General features: G+C 29.6%; 1 protein-coding gene across 1 annotated transcript; it reads right to left on the reverse strand.

The window, feature by feature from the left end:
* Positions 1-10,252: 10,252 nt before the first annotated feature.
* Positions 10,253-11,605, reverse strand: LOC124932377 (short-chain dehydrogenase TIC 32 A, chloroplastic-like). Its single transcript, XM_047472995.1, has 5 exons — positions 11,454-11,605; positions 11,153-11,384; positions 10,829-11,065; positions 10,539-10,755; positions 10,253-10,457 (listed from the first exon to the last, which is right to left on the reverse strand). Exons 1-5 carry the CDS (start codon positions 11,587-11,589, stop codon positions 10,290-10,292), a joined length of 990 nt encoding a protein of 329 aa, XP_047328951.1. The 5' UTR covers positions 11,590-11,605; the 3' UTR covers positions 10,253-10,289.
* Positions 11,606-15,961: the final 4,356 nt, after the last annotated feature.

Consider the following 15,961-nt stretch of genomic DNA (forward strand, 5'->3'; position numbering starts at 1 on the left):
CGCGTGTTCCAGGACAAGAAACATGATGATATCTTTATTTTATCGATAATTAGGATGTCAATTTATGTAAGTTTTTGATGCGTTCAGGTTCACAGTTAACAGGTTGAACGATTCTAATATAAACTTGACTTGTTTAATAATTGGGGTCAAAAATCTCTAACCTAGACCTGATCTGTTTATTTGTGTTTGACCTGAACCTAACTCGTTTGACCCGATTTACCTAACTCAATTCGAACCAAACCCGATGTAATTAATTTACATCTCTTTATTTCAAATTAAAATGACATTAATACAAAATAAAAATGAAGTTAAATCAAATATACATTTATAAAATAATTTACAAAAGAAAATGAGTTAGTGAATAAGAAAGAATAACACAAAACTCAACAAAAAAAAAACTTGTAAACGGATTATCGGGTCTACTTTGGGTTATGTCAGGTCAACCCGATTTTGACATGTTTATTAAACAAGTTAAACATATCGACCTGATTTTGATCTGAACAAAAAAATACATGACCCTAACCTGATTTTTTCGTGTTCGGTTCGGGGTCGTGTTTTCGTGTCGTGTCCAACATTGCCAGTCCTATCGATAATCGACTCAGTTTTTTGGCGAACTTGAGTCCGACAGGTTGAACCACCGGTTTTACCAGATTTATAAAATATTCATATCTTTTAGGGAAATGATAAATTTAACTGACATGCAAAGTCATCGCAGATGAAGATTGATGGAAAAAAAATACATAGTATTTCCTCTTTTTTACTATCAATACATAAAAAATTTCTTAATTGTATGCAAATTAGTATCTAATCAGCGTTAGAGGATTTTAGATCTAGGAATATTGTCATCGACCAATCCACCAACAATTAGTATGAGAGAGAATTCTTTCGCTCCACTATATTCTTCCCCAAGATAACAACCGATTGAAACATTCGAAAGACGCAGCCTCTCCGGCAAATGGCAGCTCACAATCGTCGCCCATTGTCCCAATAGCCATGTATGGTGCTTCCGGCGCGAAGGCGATTGACGACGATCTGTTTAAAGACTTTAGGGAAGCCATAGGTGGAGCTTAGAAGAAATGAAGAAAATATTATCGTTATCCCTATCGCTCGTAAGAGGGAGGGAAACGTGATGAGTAGAAGTGAATCTGTTTGATTAGAATTACAATGTGATTGATCAATTAGTGGTTTGTTGCGAGAAAAGAACAAATTGTGAAGACATTATATTATATGTTTGTGTGCGATTTTATAGTCACTCTAAAATGTATTATAAACTAAAATGCAGACTAACCGGAAAATTTCAGTTCGGATATTCGGTCGAACCGTTCGGTCGGACCGAATTTTGACCGATTCAAAAGGTAACAATATTGAAGTTAAAAGTCGGAACGTTCATTCACTCGTATTGCGATCAGACAGGTTTGAACCGCGTACTTTAAAACTACGTGATATTTTCATTCAAATAGTTAAATTTTAGTAAATTAATTGACTAATTTATTAATACATAAAAATATAATTTTTTTTGAAAATTATTTACATGTATTTTTAAAAGAAGAAACATTTTAAATATTTCATTATAGCAAAACCAATTAAGTGGTGAGTTCGGTTGAGATTATTTAAATAACTCAATCATTTCACATTCTCTCATTCATTATTCTCTCATTCATTACGTAATTTAATTCATTAATTAAAATATTAAAATATATTTTTTACTCAATAGAAAAATGCTTCACATGTGAAGAATATAAAATATATATTTTTCATCCAAAGGATCACAAGAGGACCTTCGTACACGGCGGCACATGACGATTGGCGCCGAAGATTAGCGCTGAGGCTCCGGGAGTAACAATAGTCAACGACAGCGGTCCAACGGGTCAAACCCGAATTAAATCGGATGGTTTATCCCTGGTAAACGCGGGTCATCCTGAGGGTCAACACGCTCGCCCAATCAACTATGCAGAAGACTGGCGGGAAATTCAAATTCTGGAGGGAGACTACGTTAGCATCGATGTCAAATACTCATCGTCGAGTCTTCATCGTTCTTCAACCGGGATCCGGGCTTTATAAAGAACGAAGCTGGTTTTTCATTTGGCCAACAAAATTATAAAGAAAGTTAGCATGGAAACACTCTTTAAAAATTTCTCAAAAGCTCATTTCTTGATCAAAATTGATGATTTCGGTTGTGTTGGGAAGATAAGAGGATCATCTACAATCATGTTCAAACAAAAATCCAAATAAAATACTAGAATTTCAGAAAATCTTGAAGGAAGTCAAGAACATAAACTCCAAGTTCAAAGGTGACATTCATTCACTTAAAAATTTATTTCGGAGGTTGTAGTACTCCAAAATTGGGGATTCAACATTGAGAAGTTAGTTAACACATAGCTCGATCAATTAGCATCGGTCTCACATCGTTAATTATGTTTAAAGGACTTCCATGTTGACACAATTTGGTGTATGATTATGTTTCGAGTCTATGAGCTAACTATAAAAGAGTCTACTTCACATTACCATAAATTTGGTCATGCTCCACCATTTTGAGAGTATGACCCACCATTAGGAAGGTTGACCTCTTACATTTTATTTGATACCACATAGAATGCACAATTTGAAGTACAACCCTAGTAAGGTCGCTCGTATATTACTTAGGTCATGTTTGATCCTTTTAAATTCTATTGAGGATTCGTGGGATCACAATAAAATATTTTGCTACTAAAATCATAGCACATAGAAATATCAATCCAAAGGTACCGGTCTTAGGTCGTTATTCAACTAATAACCTATTTAAAGGTCATTGGGAAAGAAATCATTGTGTTATGTCTGGCCTCAGAGGTTAATTGAAGATAGCCCAACTTCACAAACGAGAATTCAGGCTATGGTTCACCTCACAAGCTCTATCATATACGTATAGAAAGGATATTGAGTTATCTTTCAATTGATATCAACCACGACATGTTGTTCAATTTGTGTTGGTAAGGAAAGTGCACGTAAGTCACACCTATCAAAAACAAAGCAAGATAGTAGCAAAACCTTCATTCAATGATTCGTAGATTTACATGACACCTTAAGAGAACACTAGTAAAAATTAGGCTTTTACCAAAAATTTATTATGTCGGTAAAGGCCCTAAATCTACCGGTAATATACCTTTACCGACAAGTGCTCAAACTATCGACATCTGTCGGTAAAGGTATTGGAGCCTTAGCCGATAAATTTACAAACTTTCTGTATAGGCTTTACCGAAAGATTTATATAAATCTTTCGGCAAATCCTTTTCCAAAAGATATGATTAGATCTATCGTCATAAACTATTTAATGACATTTTAGCATAAAACATATTTCTTCTAATTTGGATGATAATAGTTTGGATATATAAAAGCTGAATAGGCTATTTAATCTTTATTTAAGGTAAATACTGAAAGATTTGTTTAAATCTTTCGGTATTCCCTTTTGCCGAAAGATTTAAACAAATATTTCAGAAAAAATGAAATACCGAAAGTTTTGTTGAAATCTTTCGGCAAAGGGGAATACCGAAAGATTTGTTAAAATCTTTCGATATAGGCTTTACCGCAAGATTTTCTCAAAACTGTCGGAATAGTGTAACTAGGTTGTACCAAAAGTTTTGTTTAAATCTTTCTGTATTTCCCCTTTACAAAATTTAATATTCTATTTCTTTTCTACATAACCTTAACTTGTTATCAGTCAAACAAAAGAAATACAATAAGCAAAAAAATTCATTACAATTCCAAAATTGTCAATCAATACGTATTACAAACACATAAACTAATTCAAAACGTACTTACTCCAAACACGATAAACTAATCTAAAAAGTACATAATTCATGAAAATAAACATATACTAAAACGTACTAAATCGGAGTGGTTGATTCTGTAACTGTACTAATATAAATGTAATATGTCATCTAAATTTTGCTAATTATGTTTGAATTCTCTCGTTGTTAACGTGAACTACCTCTTCTAATTCATTGACTCGCGTCTATAGCTTTTGGTTCTCCTCCCTTAGCGACCTTCCATGTTGTGAAATGTTTCCCTCTATCGATCCCCGCGAAAAAGCGATGGCCGCAAGCCCGATCTCATACACATCACCATCCCGTGTCTTTAGGGCCTAAACACTCTCTCAATCACATCGATGTCGGAGATACCGAGTGTGTCATTAATCACTTGCTTCATCTTTGCCTGCACATTTTAAAGTTTTATTGTATAAGATATATATATAGTTCTATTAAATTTTGAATTAAATATATTTATTAACTTACGATATTCTCTTGTGACATTTGGTCCGGCGTTGGGGTCGGGTTGTCTTTGGTGACTCTCGGGTTTTCAGTCTTTTTGAACATCTCTATAATAGTCAGTGGACGTCCGAGTTCATCCTCATGTTCAAATAAATTATTCATCAGTAAATTAGTTACATTATTTATAGTAGGTTTAATTGAATAATATACATATCAATTCTTCTTCTACTCGCGAAAATGGTTTACTACCTGTATGGTGCAGAAACATCACTTGCTTTCTGTTGTCAATATTGATAGAGCTCTTTTTCTGCATTTATAATAAAAATGAAGTTAGAACTAGTGTTGTCGTTACATATTTCTATTCTAAAATTGAACGTACCTTGAAGTTCTTAGTGAAGTAGTGGTGTCTACAGAGGAACTCCCAATCTTTTGGATAATAGCATGGTGGGGGACGCGCAAGTACAGCTGCCTCATCTCCGTTATGAATCCGGGCGTAATCCCAACTCAAATCGGAGCGCCACCTATCTTGTAAGGATCTTGATAGAGTATTCTGCTTCTACTGTAAAGTCTTCAAGACCAAACGACAATTTTCTCAATTAGCACATGATGAAATAAGGGATTGGGGGCACCTTTCTCACAGTTTGATGCAACATGAACGAAGTTCGGACCATATAACTTTATACTTAATTTGGGTTGAGTTACGTGAACGACTAGAAACTAATCAAGTAATAGATAAAGTTTTGTAGGATCAAATCAAATTAAAGACTGAACATTGACGAAAGGTACTACAAAGATTGTTTGCAGTCATGAAATATTTAGCTAAACAAAGCTTGGCGTTTCATGGAACTAATGAGAAGATTTATGATGAAAGCAATGGAAATTTTATGGCTTTAGTTGAAATAGTTGATGAATGGGATTCGACCTTGAAGGAGCATTTACGAAGAAAATAAAATCATGAAATTCAGTTTTATTATCTCAGTCACAAAATTCAAAACGAGTTGATACTCTTGATAGCTGCTAAAATCAAATGTACAGTCCTGATAAGAATAAAAGAAGCCAACTATTTTTCAGTAATACTCGATTGTACTCCTAACATAAGTAAGAAAGAAAAAATAAAATTGATAATAAGGTGTGTTGATGTCTCCACGGTTCCAATAAAGGTACAAGAATATTTTTTGTAATTTTTGGTTGTAAATGATAAAACGGGTCAAGGGTTGTTTGAAGAATTAAAGAATGTGTTACACCATATTGGTCTTGATATTGATGATGTCAGATGGCAAGGCTACGATAATGGATCAAACATGAAGGGGAAACATAAAGGTGTACAAAGAAAACTACTAGACATGAATCCTAGAGCATTTTATACACCTTGTGCTGCACATTCTCTCAATTTGACATTATCTGATGTTGCAAACTCTTGTCAAAAAGCAGAAGAGTTTTTTGGAGTTATTCAATATATTTACACCTTATTTGCAGACTCTACTAAAAGGTGGGATATTTTGAGAGAAAATGTATCAGAAAAATGTTACACTTTGAAATCATTATCGACAACACGGTGGGAAAGCAGAGTTGTTAGTGTGAAGGCAATAATTACTCAATCTCCTAAAATAAGAGAAGCTTTACATCAGATTGCCGAGAAAACAATAAATTTTGGTATTAAAAGTGAAGCCAAGTGTTTAGTAGATTATGAACTTGAAAAATTTGAGTTTATTGTAGGGATGGTTATCTGGTATAATATATTGGCTAAAGTGAATATTGTCAGTAAACAATTGCAGCCTGAAAATATACGGATTGATGTAGCAATGGGTAGTGTGAAGGCACTTATTGCATTCTTTAGAGAGTACAGAGAAGTAGGGTTTAAAAATGCGTTGAATTGTGCCAAAGAAATTACTGTTGAATTGTATATTGATCCAGTGTTTCCATAGAAGAAAAAGGAAAGAAAAGTTCTTAAGAAAAAATATTTTGATGAGATTGACTCTGAAAATCAGCCATCTGAACCACCTATCAAAGAATCAAGTCAAGAATCCTTCAGAATTCATTACTTTTTATACATAATTGATGAAGCAATCGGTTCATTGGAGAAAAGGTTTGAGAAATATGAGCAATATGAGGAGACATTTGGATTCTTATTTACGACAGAGAAGCTAAAGTCTTTGAATTGTGTTAACCTAAAAAGAAGCTGCAACAACCTTGAGAAGAAGTTGGAGAATGGACACACTTCTGACATTAACGGTGAGGATTTATTAAATGAATTGGGACTATTACAAAAATATTTACCAAATGGGCTTGACAACCAGTGCAATCTTAAATTTTTTGTAAAGAACTAATTGTTATCCTACTAGTTGTCTTGCATATAAAATTATGTTAACAGTTCCAGTGACAGTAGCATCAGCTGAAAGAAGCTTTTCAAAGCTAAAAATATTAAAATCTTACTTGCGTTCGACCATGTCACAAGAAAGACTAAATGCTTTGGTTCTGATTTCTATTGAATATGAGTTCTTGGAAAAGTTTGACTATGATAGGTTAGTTGATGATTTCGTATTTAAGAGTGCAAGAAGATCAATTTTCAGAAAATAGTATTGCATTGGCTTATTCAAATTGGTAAAATTCTAGTAGAATTGTATTGCATGTCGTGTCTTTGTAATAGATTTCAGACTTTTGGTCATTCCTTTTGAAGACAATGTAACAAGAGCATTTGTTATTAAAGTAAATTCAATAAGCTTTACCATAAAATTTGTCTTGATTTTTTTATCTTTTTATTGTTGTGATCTTAATTGTTGGTATGCGTAGATATTTATTTATGATATTATGTTTATAGTTTTGGTGTTTTTCTTTTTTTAGAGTACTTAGGGTCGCATTTGATATCTCGCACAAGGCGTTCAAACATATTGGGTCGGCACTGAAGGTCGGAGATGACATAGTATTTATAATAATAATAATAATAATAATGGTTAATATATATATTTATAATATGCTTAAAGTCAATGAGCATCACCACATCATTAGGTATAATACACGTGGTGATGAGGTATTTTTACTATCATTTCTGTTACTCTATTTCTTAATTAAATTTTGTTTTCCCTTATTATATATATATATATATCCTTACCATGTTTTATCTAAAAGAAAATATCTATATTAGTATTAATTCTAAATATAAATAATTTTTTTATTAATGATAAGTGCACCTATGTTCATAATTTTTATATTTATTTTAAATATTATCTTATCAATAATTATATATATATATATATATATATAATTTTAATCATTAATTTTATATAAATATATTTTATCTTTTATCATACATTTTTTCTCTAATCAAATATAAATATATATATATATAATATTTTTTTATAAGTATAAATAATTTTTTGATTAATATAAAAATTAATCTATTAGTAATAAAATACAAAATATATATACATACACTAAATAATAAAATTATTTTAAAAATCTCAAAAGTAGTCTAACGGTTATTGTATTCATATTTAATGATTAAAACCAAAGTTTGAATTCCAAAAAAAAATTTTAAAAATGCATTCTTAACTATAAATATTTTTTATCTTATATTTTCTCTCACTAATAATATAAAATATATATTGTCTTAACAATAATTACATGTATAATAACACTATAATATATATATATATATATATATATATATATATATATATATATATATATATATATATATATATATATATATATATATATATATATATATATATATATAAAAAAAAGTTGTTATAAATGATAAATAATTATAACTAATTTTTTTTCAAATTATTTTCTCTCTTATTATATATATATTAAATGTAATTACCTTATATATATTATATTATTTTTCATCATTAAATTTATATAAATATATTTTATCTTTTATCATTTATTTAAATATATATATATATATATTCTTTATGAGTATAAATAATTTTTTGGTTAATAGAAAAATTAACTAATTTATAATAAATATTAAATACAAAATATATATACATACATAAAATAATAAAATTATTTTAACCATCATAAATGGTCTAGCGGTTTAAGTGCTCACATTTCATGCTTAAGATTAGGGTTCTAATCCCAAAACATGCAAATTTATATTTTCAAGAATGCATTCTTGACTATAATATATGGTGCCGCAACTTTTAAATAAATAATAGGCATATGAAAGTTTGAAGTCGGAATTAGTGGTTGGTTTAGCGAGCATTTGAAAGTGTGAGGTCACGAGATGGAGGTCGGGTGGAGGGTGGTTTGTCGAGTGTGGGATCAGAATTAGTGGTTAGTTTGGCGAACATTTGAAAGTGTGAGGTCACGAGATGGAGGTCGGGTGGAGGGTGGTTTGTCGAGTGTGGGGTCAGAATTAGTAGTTGGTTTGGCGAGCATTTGAAGTGTGAGGTCACGAGATAGAGGTCGGGTGGTGGGTGGTTTGTCGAGTGTGAGGTCGAAATTAGTGGTTAGTTTGACGAGCATTTGAAAGTGTGAGGTCACAAGATAGAGGTCGGGTGGTGGGTGGTTTATCGAGTGTGAGGTTGGAATTTAATGGTTTGTTTGACGAGTATTTGAAAGTGTGAGGTCACGAGATGGATGTCGGGTGGTGGTTAGTGGTATATTTGACGTTGGATAAGAGGTTTGTGATCAATTGAGATTGGTTGTTGATTTGTTGAAGTGGGAGTAAAAGAGAAGTCGGGTGGTGGGTGGTTTGTCGAGTGTGAAGTCGGAATTAGTGGTTAGTTTGACGAGCATTTGAAAGTGTGAGGTCACAAGATGGAGGTCGGGTGGTTTGTTGAGTGTGAGGTTAGAATTAATGGTTGATTTGACGAGTATTTGAAAGTGTGAGGTCACGAGATGGATGTCAGGTGGTGGTTAGTGGAATAAGAAAGTAGTATAAAAATATATATAAAAAATTATTTTACCCTTATATTTATATAAATTATTATATATAATCATTATCTTATTGTTTGTATTATTAATTATATTGAAATTAATAAAAATATATATATATATATATATATATATATAATTATCATATATAGTTTTAAAATAAATAATACTATTATTATTTACATTATTTTATATATAATTTCTTATACTTTAACTTATATAATTATATAAATAAATCTTATTTATATATTAATTAAAATGTATGTATTATTATAAATATTTGTATATTAGAACAATGTTAAATGTTTTTGTAAAATAAAATATTACAAATACTTATTTTAATAAAATTATATTTGAAATTAAAATGGTATAATTATAAATTAGCTTAAACAAATAAATTATATATATATATATATAAGTTGATTAATTTATAATAATAATAATAATGCTATTTATAATATTAATTATAAATATTATTTATTAATAATGAAATAATAATTTTATATATGACTATTATTTTTTAATTAAAATTATTAGTTTTTAAAATAATTATTACATTTAATTATGTATAAAATTATAAATAAACATTTAGTTATAATTGAAGATATAAAAAAAAGATCGAAAGGTGCTCCCTTATATAGTTCAACAACAAAAACCACATTGACAAATGATTTCATGTTTAAACTAATACATTAAAGTTTTAGAAACTTTACCCACCTCACCCTATATGACTCCGCGGTTGACTAAGATTAGTAATTGATTTGTCGAGTGATAGAGACATATGAAAAAGTGTGAGTCACAATATTAGGGTTAGTTAGTTGTTTGTCGAGAGATAAAGAAGCATATGAAAAAATATGAGTTACAAAATGGGGGTTAATTGGAGGTTAGTAGTTGAGTTTGACAATGAATAAAAAAATGTATATGAAAAAGTGTGAATCACAAGACGAAAGTAAATTAAGGGGTTAAGTAAGTATGAAACCACATCATATATGTTAATATTAAGTTTAAAAATATTTTATAGAGGCTAATAATAGTATTAAACAGATATTATTATAAGTGTTTTATAAAAGCTATGTACAATATGTTTAGACGACCTATTTCCTTCTTCCATATTGATTTCTTCATTTCTACAAATTGCCGCCAAATTCATTTCTTCAGTTATTCATCAATGGCGATCATATTCTCTGAAGCAAGCCATAATCTCGCCGCCTCCGCCACACTATTTCCTAACTTCGAAGATGAAGTTTCATTACAATCCGCAAAATATTTTCCATTCACTCTCTCCATCCTCGGATTCGTCGCTACATAGCAGGTCGTTGCAGCTGCCTGAATTCATTATTCATCTGATCAAATTGATCAAATCGATCTCAATATGTTTGAAATTGATATCATGAAGATCAGATTTACCTGTGGAATTGTTTTTAACAGTTTTGAAGCTAAGAAGAACACCAGATCTGTGATTCTTCCTTCGCGTTCTCTCGTCAATCTTGTTCTTACGATTCCAGGATGAACGCAATTTGCAGTCACGTTCGCTTTCATTTCCTTAAGTCTCTGAGCAAGTTCCTTGGAATGAAGAACATTTGCTAGTTTCGAGAGAGCATATGCTTGTGTTGCATCGTAATGACTGTCAAAGATCCAGACAAAGAATTATCAGATGAAGATTTCATATATATTTGAAGATTCAATCTATCTCTCACCTTCTGTTTTTGGTTATCAAATCGAGGTAACGAATCATATCGCCGGAAAACCAGCTATGAATAGCCGACGAAACGTTAACAATACGGCCATGAACTCCGGTAACTTCCGCCGTCTCTATCATTTTCTTTAACAGAAGTTTTGTTAATAGAAAATGACCTAAATAATTTGTTGCAAAACTCATTTCGATTCCATCTTCTGATAAAGCATAATCGTAACAGAATTTCCCGGCGTTGTTTCTGTTCATGAGCAAAAATCAAATAGATCTATTATAAGATGGTAATCAGTTTCTAATCTGATAGATTTTGAGATTTTCGAATTATTACATTAGTAGATTAAGAGGCAAATCAAGTGAAATAAACTCTGCAACAAATTTCTTGACTGAAGTAAGCGAGCTAAGATCAAGAGCCATAACGATGATTTTTGAATCAGGAAATTCCAATAAGATTCGAGATTTGGTTTCCTCAGCAGCCTTGAGACTCCGAGCTGGAAGTATGAGTCTGACACCTCGCATAGCCAGGACTCGAGCCGTCTCTGCTCCGATTCCTGACGTAGCGCCTGTTCAATATCAAGATACAAACATGTGAGTGATTGATTTCTTATTTTCATTTGTCATATATGATATACCTGTGATAATGGCGGTGATGGATCTTAGATCATTGTTGTTGTTCATGAAGGTTTCAGTGACTTGTTCTGCTGTGGATTTGGAGCCATAACCGCTTGGACCGATTGAGCCAAAGAGATATCGGATGGATTCAAGCATTTTGTATTTCAGGTAAGTGCTCTTTTCAGTCTTCTTATTAATGTGATGAATTCAATTATGTTTGAGTTAGGCATTAAGAGAATGAGGGTATTTATAGGGAAGGAGTGAAGAGATTAGGAAAATAAGGAAGAAGGGGAGAGGAGAGGATTACTAATTTGTCATTCATTGACTGGATTCTGTTGAAACTTTTGAGGGATCAACTTTAGTTATTTAATATAATCTAAAACTTAAACTAAACCACACATATCATAAATATATTCAAATGGGTCTATATTGATCCTACATACATAATTAGACTATACTTGCTTTTTAAATTAAATAATTAAGCTTATTTAGGAATTAATTCTAATTAAATTGAATTAAAAGTTACAAAATTGAAATAACTAATTGATTATGTAGTTATCAAATTGTTTTAACAATTTATTAAAAAAATTCAATAAAAGAAATTGAATGATTATGGAGTTTGTCGAGGTTCAACTCTAAAAACGAATTAATTTTAGTTATTTAATGATAGGTGTTATAATAGATTAACCGGAACGAACTAATAAAACAATATCTGAAAATTTTCTATAGTTAAAATTATTCTTACCTCTCAAACAACACTGGAAAAAGATTTGTCAAATGATAATGGGTCGTCTACATATATATGATTGAAATAGTTAAAAATTCGTACAAATTATGGGAAGATACTCGTAGAAGGACCTTCATATAGTTTCACTAACTATTTATTAAAAAAAAGAAAAATAACTATTTAATTGATTATTTGGTCTTATTTATTGCTAAGATGGACGGACTCGGAAAAAGATAATCAACACAATTAGATATATGAGTAACAAACTACCCGCCAACAACAATTAAGAGTATTATTACAAAAATTTGAGACAAAGAGTGTGATCCGACTAAACAGAATGTCGAATCGAACAAAGCACGATACTAATTCAAATATGGGTGATAGAAAAATAAAACAATGCATCCTCCTATATACCAAAAGAAAAAATCTTCAAAAGATCTCACAATAAATAATTTTTTAACCTTTTTCTACTTAAAAAGAAAAAAATTTAATATTAAAAGGGAGCTACTTATTTAGTTAGACAATCAATATATCATCATCACTTTTTAACTAATATATAGTGTTAGTTTTTTAATTGTATTTTTGTTTTAAAATAATAAAAAATTAAAGTTTCATATTGAATAAAAAAATCTGATTAAAAAGGTATCATTTATTAAAAAGTGATTTTAAATTTTATGAAAATGATTCTACATAAGAGAATCCCAAGTCCCAACTAAACCACTTGTATTTCCTTTTAAGAGGAAATGTATTGTATTGTCATGAATCATGATTCATGATTCATGAAGTATATAATATAAGGTCATTTGTTAATCATAAGCTTGATCCATTGTCCCATCTTCTTTTCCCTAGGCCAAAGTACATGATAACAATATATATAAAATTATACTTTTTAATTGGTGTGGATGCACATGGGTTAAGGGAGATGAATTTTGACCTTAGCATATAGTTTAGATTGTAATGAGTGAAATGATCGATGCTTTGGCAGAGTTTATTTATTTTCTTATGTAGGTTGTGCAATTCCTAGGCTTCTTCTGCATGCTGACGTATGGGATCTGTTTTGTTTATATTTTGTTAAGCATATATTTCAATATATATTGTTTGTGACTGACTTTCTTTAGAATCCAAAGTCCCTTCTTTATATTGAAGATTATTTATGTGTCCAATTCAATATTTAATTCTTTAATGATGTTTGGTCTCTATTTAAGACATAGATGTAGGTATTGTACTCAGTTTTAAGAGTTAAAAAAATTATTGCTTATTAAATTTGTGTATATTCCAATATTTAAATAATAATAATAATATTATATTAGTTGTTTAGCTGTTAATAAAATAATCTTTTTATACTTTTCTCTAGATTCGATTCTCTTCAAGTTCATTTTCTAACCTTAATTAAAACCCTCTTAATTTTAATTTATGGCCCATTCTTAGATAAATTTTAGAGATAACTTTTAAATTGGTTAAATTTTAGATTTTAAATTTTGTAAAAATAAGACTAGTAGAATATAAGGTACTTTTTGGTTTATGGTGTGGTAGCTCTTTGTTCAGAAATATTTTGTAGTTTATGTTTTTAACCAATAACGGTACCCGAATTCAAGTGTTAAGTGGATCATTTTTAGAATTTTAATTGGAGAAAACTTAGACAATAAATGTGAACCATTTAATTAAATTTGAAATCATTACCTTTGAGCTTGAGCTATGGTAAACCATTTATTTGTTTAACATATTTATAATCTTTTTTTTACAAATTTAAAAAATAAATAAACTAGTGTAATTAATTATAATTTTTTATTGTAATTTCATACTAAATTAATTTTATACTGAGTTATAAATATATATTATAGAATAATATATAACTAATATTTAAAAAATAAATTCTTAAGATTTTGAATTAAATTCTCATTTTAAGTATCAATTAACTACATTTTAACTTTTTTTATTAAATAATAATTAATTAATTAATTATTACAATTTCAAATTAAGACATATATCAAGTAGATTAATTAATTTGTTCTTAGTGAAGTTAAAATATAAAATAATATATATTATCATTATAAATTGTAATAATATTAATAATATATTATTAAATTATATTATATTAAATTATTATGTTATTTATAATGTCCAATCTAATAGACATAACCATAATTACAATTTAATATATTGTTTATTTCTTTATTTTAACATTGTATCAAAGTATTATTATCGTTTTGAGTCAATCAAGTAATAGTCTATTGTTGTATCTATCCATGGTTATTTTAGTCATTGATAAAAAACTTTCCTAATTTATTCTTATATTTTTAATAATCTCTTTTTTCATATATTTAAGTTGATTTGGTTGAATTTGAAGGTTTAGAATAATGTTGGTTTTATTATTAGCTTTGGAGGCGAGGAAATCGGGAGTGAGTTTGTGAAGCTTGGTTTGATTGGTCTTGGTTTTGATTGTTGTTGTTGAGAATAGAGAGTTGAATTTGGTTTAGGTTTAGGTTTTTCCTGTGTTTGTGAAGCATGGTTTGATTGATCTTGGTTTTTGATTGTTGTTGAAAATAGGGAGTTGAATTTGGTTTGATTTTTCCCTATGTTTGTGAAGTTTGGTTTGATTGATCTTGGTTTGAGTTGTTGTCGAGAATATGGAGTTGAATTTTATTTGGTTTTTCCATGTGTTTGTGAAGCATGGTTTAATGAGTTTAATTCACCTTTAATTCCCAAAAAAATGAGTTTAGTTTAGTTGTTGTGAGTTGTTGATTTTGGTTGGTCTGAATCGAATAAGAGTTGCTTTATAGGTGGATAATCAATGGATTGGGCCGAAGAGAAAAAGATTAAGAATGATGAGTACTTTTTATTGTTCTGTTGATCCTGTGAAATTGTTTGGTTAGCTCATTTTTGTTTTCTAACAGATAAACTCTCAATATTTATTGTTGTTGCATCGTAAATTTGAGAAGTGATATTATAATATATATTTGTAAGATACTATCACAATATTATAAATTATGATAATATCAATATTATATTATATTAATTTACGTATATATTATTATAATGTTTATATTAATAAAAAATAATCTATATAACCATAATATTTTAATACAATTTTTCTCTCTAACCAGTAACCCACACAAATTACTCAAAATTGGGGTTAACTCTTGCAACTATTTTATATGTTTAATTTGCTCCTAATGGAGTCAATAATATTATTGTAGGGTAATATTTAATATGTTTTCCAAATATATTAATTTCTTTTCTCTATAAATGGAGTGCATATGTTGATTTCAAATGGTCCACACATTTAGTTTGTGGGTTTATGAAGATTAGTCCCACTTCTAAATCTCTAATCTTTCCCTCCACCAAAATTTCACATGTCTTTATCTTGCCAACTCTATTTGACTAATAATATTGCCTTGATCACAGCGAATCGCATGAAGCCTACCTAAATAATGAGTTAATAATGCATCAAATTGCTTTTCTTTGATCAAATCTATTAGTAAAATAAATAAAGTATCACTCTTACTCTTTTTTTATGCATGAATACTGCCATCCCTCATTCAATGATTGTCATTCTTTTTCCTATGGGCGTTTCAGAATCTTTTTGGGCCCTCTTTCTCATTCTCTCTCTTCCATAAAATTTGGGTAATGCGTTTCTTCTCATCTAGTTACAAACGCAATGGGATAAAAGAAATCACATTATTTTATTTTACTTTACTTTTCAATAATAAGGCACACACCACACCATGTATAAAGTTTGTGTACACCTAACTAATCCTCAATAGTTTAGCTAAATTTTAAGTAGATTTTATACTAAGTTTT

The sequence above is a fragment of the Impatiens glandulifera genome, chromosome 3, assembly GCF_907164915.1.
Source record: "Impatiens glandulifera chromosome 3, dImpGla2.1, whole genome shotgun sequence".
Lineage (NCBI taxonomy): Eukaryota > Viridiplantae > Streptophyta > Magnoliopsida > Ericales > Balsaminaceae > Impatiens > Impatiens glandulifera.

What these genes read in the sequence shown, in the direction of transcription:
- LOC124932377 (XM_047472995.1), bottom strand. Translation starts at nt 11,589, where the DNA reads ATGCTTGAATCCATCCGATATCTCTTTGGCTCAATCGGTCCAAGCGGT. An exon ending in TTGCCTCTTAATCTACTAAT is followed by an intron (nt 11,066 to 11,152) that starts GTAATAATTCGA and finishes GCTCATGAACAG; the next exon opens with AAACAACGCCGGGAAATTCT. An exon ending in TGTTAAAAACAATTCCACAG is followed by an intron (nt 10,458 to 10,538) that starts GTAAATCTGATC and finishes TAATGAATTCAG; the next exon opens with GCAGCTGCAACGACCTGCTA.